The sequence below is a fragment of the Austrofundulus limnaeus genome, unplaced genomic scaffold, assembly GCF_001266775.1.
Source record: "Austrofundulus limnaeus strain Quisiro unplaced genomic scaffold, Austrofundulus_limnaeus-1.0 Scaffold329, whole genome shotgun sequence".
Lineage (NCBI taxonomy): Eukaryota > Metazoa > Chordata > Actinopteri > Cyprinodontiformes > Rivulidae > Austrofundulus > Austrofundulus limnaeus.
The window spans coordinates 481,640-484,069 of NW_013952731.1; the positions used below are offsets into that span (position 1 = coordinate 481,640).

At 34.1% G+C, this 2,430-nt stretch overlaps 1 protein-coding gene across 1 annotated transcript in view; it reads right to left on the minus strand.

The window, feature by feature from the left end:
- gabrg3 (gamma-aminobutyric acid type A receptor subunit gamma3) overlaps nt 1-2,430 on the minus strand; it is a 121,477-nt gene that overhangs the window by 68,805 nt on the left and 50,242 nt on the right. The window contains exon 4 of the mRNA XM_014022432.1: nt 854-1,074. Within this exon, the coding sequence (XP_013877886.1) occupies nt 854-1,074 (221 nt within the window). The remainder of the gene's footprint in view (nt 1-853; nt 1,075-2,430) is intronic.

A 2,430-nucleotide genomic window follows, 5' to 3' on the forward strand; every position in this document is an offset into this window, starting at 1 on the left:
TCACTCACTCACTCACTCACTCACTCACTCACTCACTCACTCACTCACTCACTCACTCACTCACTCACTCACTCACTCACTCACTCACTCACAGCCCATATTTTTGTCAATAGACCCCACAATGCAGCCACAGCATCCATATAATCCCCTAAAACTGCATATTACGAGAATGCATACCCAAACAAGTAGCAGAAAAAAATAAACCCACTTTTATTAAAATGAAATAAGAAAATAAAGGCTGGTGTGGCAGGAAATCTACTAATGAGGAATCATGAGGAGAACACAAGAAGGTACTATAACTGGACTGTGGCATATAAATTAAAAAATGCAATGCCGATGGATGAAAAGAACAGGCTTGCTGGATTTTCTCATGTGCTGTGTGTTTGAGAGTATTTCATCTACAGTATGTACACAGTAAAAATGCATAACATTGGTAAGGAGAGATTACAGTGCAAGCTTTTTAAAATTACATTACAAGAGTTTGAATATGTGTGACTGATTAAATGTAAACAACTAACCAAAACCAAGGGTTTGTGTGCAAAGATGTTGAGCAAATACTTGGCCCCTTTATGAATATTGTGGCTCCTTGATGGCCCCCAATAAGAAAAAAACCTAGATCTGTCACTCACTCACTCACTCACTCCATCCATCCATCCATCCATCCATCCATCCATCCATCCATCCATCCATCCATCCATCCATCCATCCGAAAAGAATAAATAATAGGTAGTTATAAAACTGATATATTAGCCGTATTTTATACAGAGAGGGGCATTAAAAATTAAGTAATTGTTGATCAATGTTTTACCTTGATTAATTTTAAGCACTTTGTCAGACACATGTCAGTCCTTACCTTAACGTGTAAAGTATCTTCCCATCATTCCATATCCTGAGCAGCTGGTTAGGCATCGTAATCCAATGAGAATCTGCGGTCTTGGAGTTTCTGAAGATGGTGTCTGGCAGCCAAATTAGTCCAAYCATGTTGCTGTTTAAAGTCAGTATTTTCATTGTGCTGTTATATCTGAGGCGGCTGTCTGTCCATGTCTGGGCAAAAATGATATCAATTTGGTACTCCTAAAAAAGAAAATAATAATAATAAAGTTAGTAGATAGCCAGCACAGAGTAATTTATTGTCATTTCATTTGGGAAATCTCACAATTTTTGTTTGTTAGGAATTTTAAAAACAGGTCATTTTTATCTGCTATTTAGAATATATTGCTTTCCCTCTCAAATTACTCTAAATATGAGGGTTCAGTGACTGAGAAACATTTCCCTATGCCATTTATTATTCATCACTTTCGTTTAAAGTGGCATTGATCTTTGTTGCCTCACCTCATATTTTGCAAAAAAAAAACAGCTCTTGATTTTTTTTTACATTTGTTTACTAAAGAGTTAAAAGAATAAACAGAACATGAAATGTGAAAAAAAAACTTGCTGTGACACGATTAAATGTTTTTGCTCTTCTTTATTAAAGTAAACTGTTCTTCAGTCTGAATGGTAATGGTAGCAGAACAGGTTTGATAACAAACAGTGATGAAGGCAATTCAGTGCTACAAACACAGGCGCATGCTCAGTGGAGCAGATGGAACAGGAAATCCCCACATTTTTGTAAACGTGTGTTTCAACTTCCACTTTTCCTGACATAAATAACAAGTCATTACTCCCAGCAACAGCATCAAATCATGTAGCATTTGTGTTTAGCAAATTGTTTGTTAGTTATAAACTAAAACTTATTAATAAAGGAAACCAAATAAATTAAGTACCAGAACCCATTATCTCACTTTGGGAGCAACCTTTTATTCTGCCTGTGAATGAGAGAATAAAATAAAAACACTGATGTCAGGCTACAGATGCTCAAGATCCAAAAGTCTATAAAAAGAGAAAATATACAGAAATCACAATTTTGAGAAAATAGGTGAATTTTTTACAATCTCGCAGAATTTTAAGTGTTTGCAACCAAACGACAACAAAAAATGTGACAAACAGTAGTAGTGTAGTGCAAGGGTTCTTAACCTTTTTGACCTCGGGGCCAAATTTGTTCAACATAAAGTGACACGAGGCCCAGTCACACATTACCATACGGATCAAAATGATAACTATTCTAAATCTTGGTTTAAAATTATAATTATTCAAAATCTTGGTTTAATTTGTATTATATTTGCATTATAACTAAATAAAATACACTTACAGTTTAAACGTAAAACTCCTGTCAAATAATCACAAGACATGATTGTAGCAAACAGTTTTATATTGTAACCTGCCCATAACAATTATTTGAACAAATACAAAGGTCCGTCAACAGACCACTCAGGCTTATCAACATAAAAATAAAATGTTTTTTACATAAACAACAACAAAAATAGACAATTCAATAAATAAATAAAATTGTGATCATAAAATAAATACATTCAAAAATATTTACTGTAAATG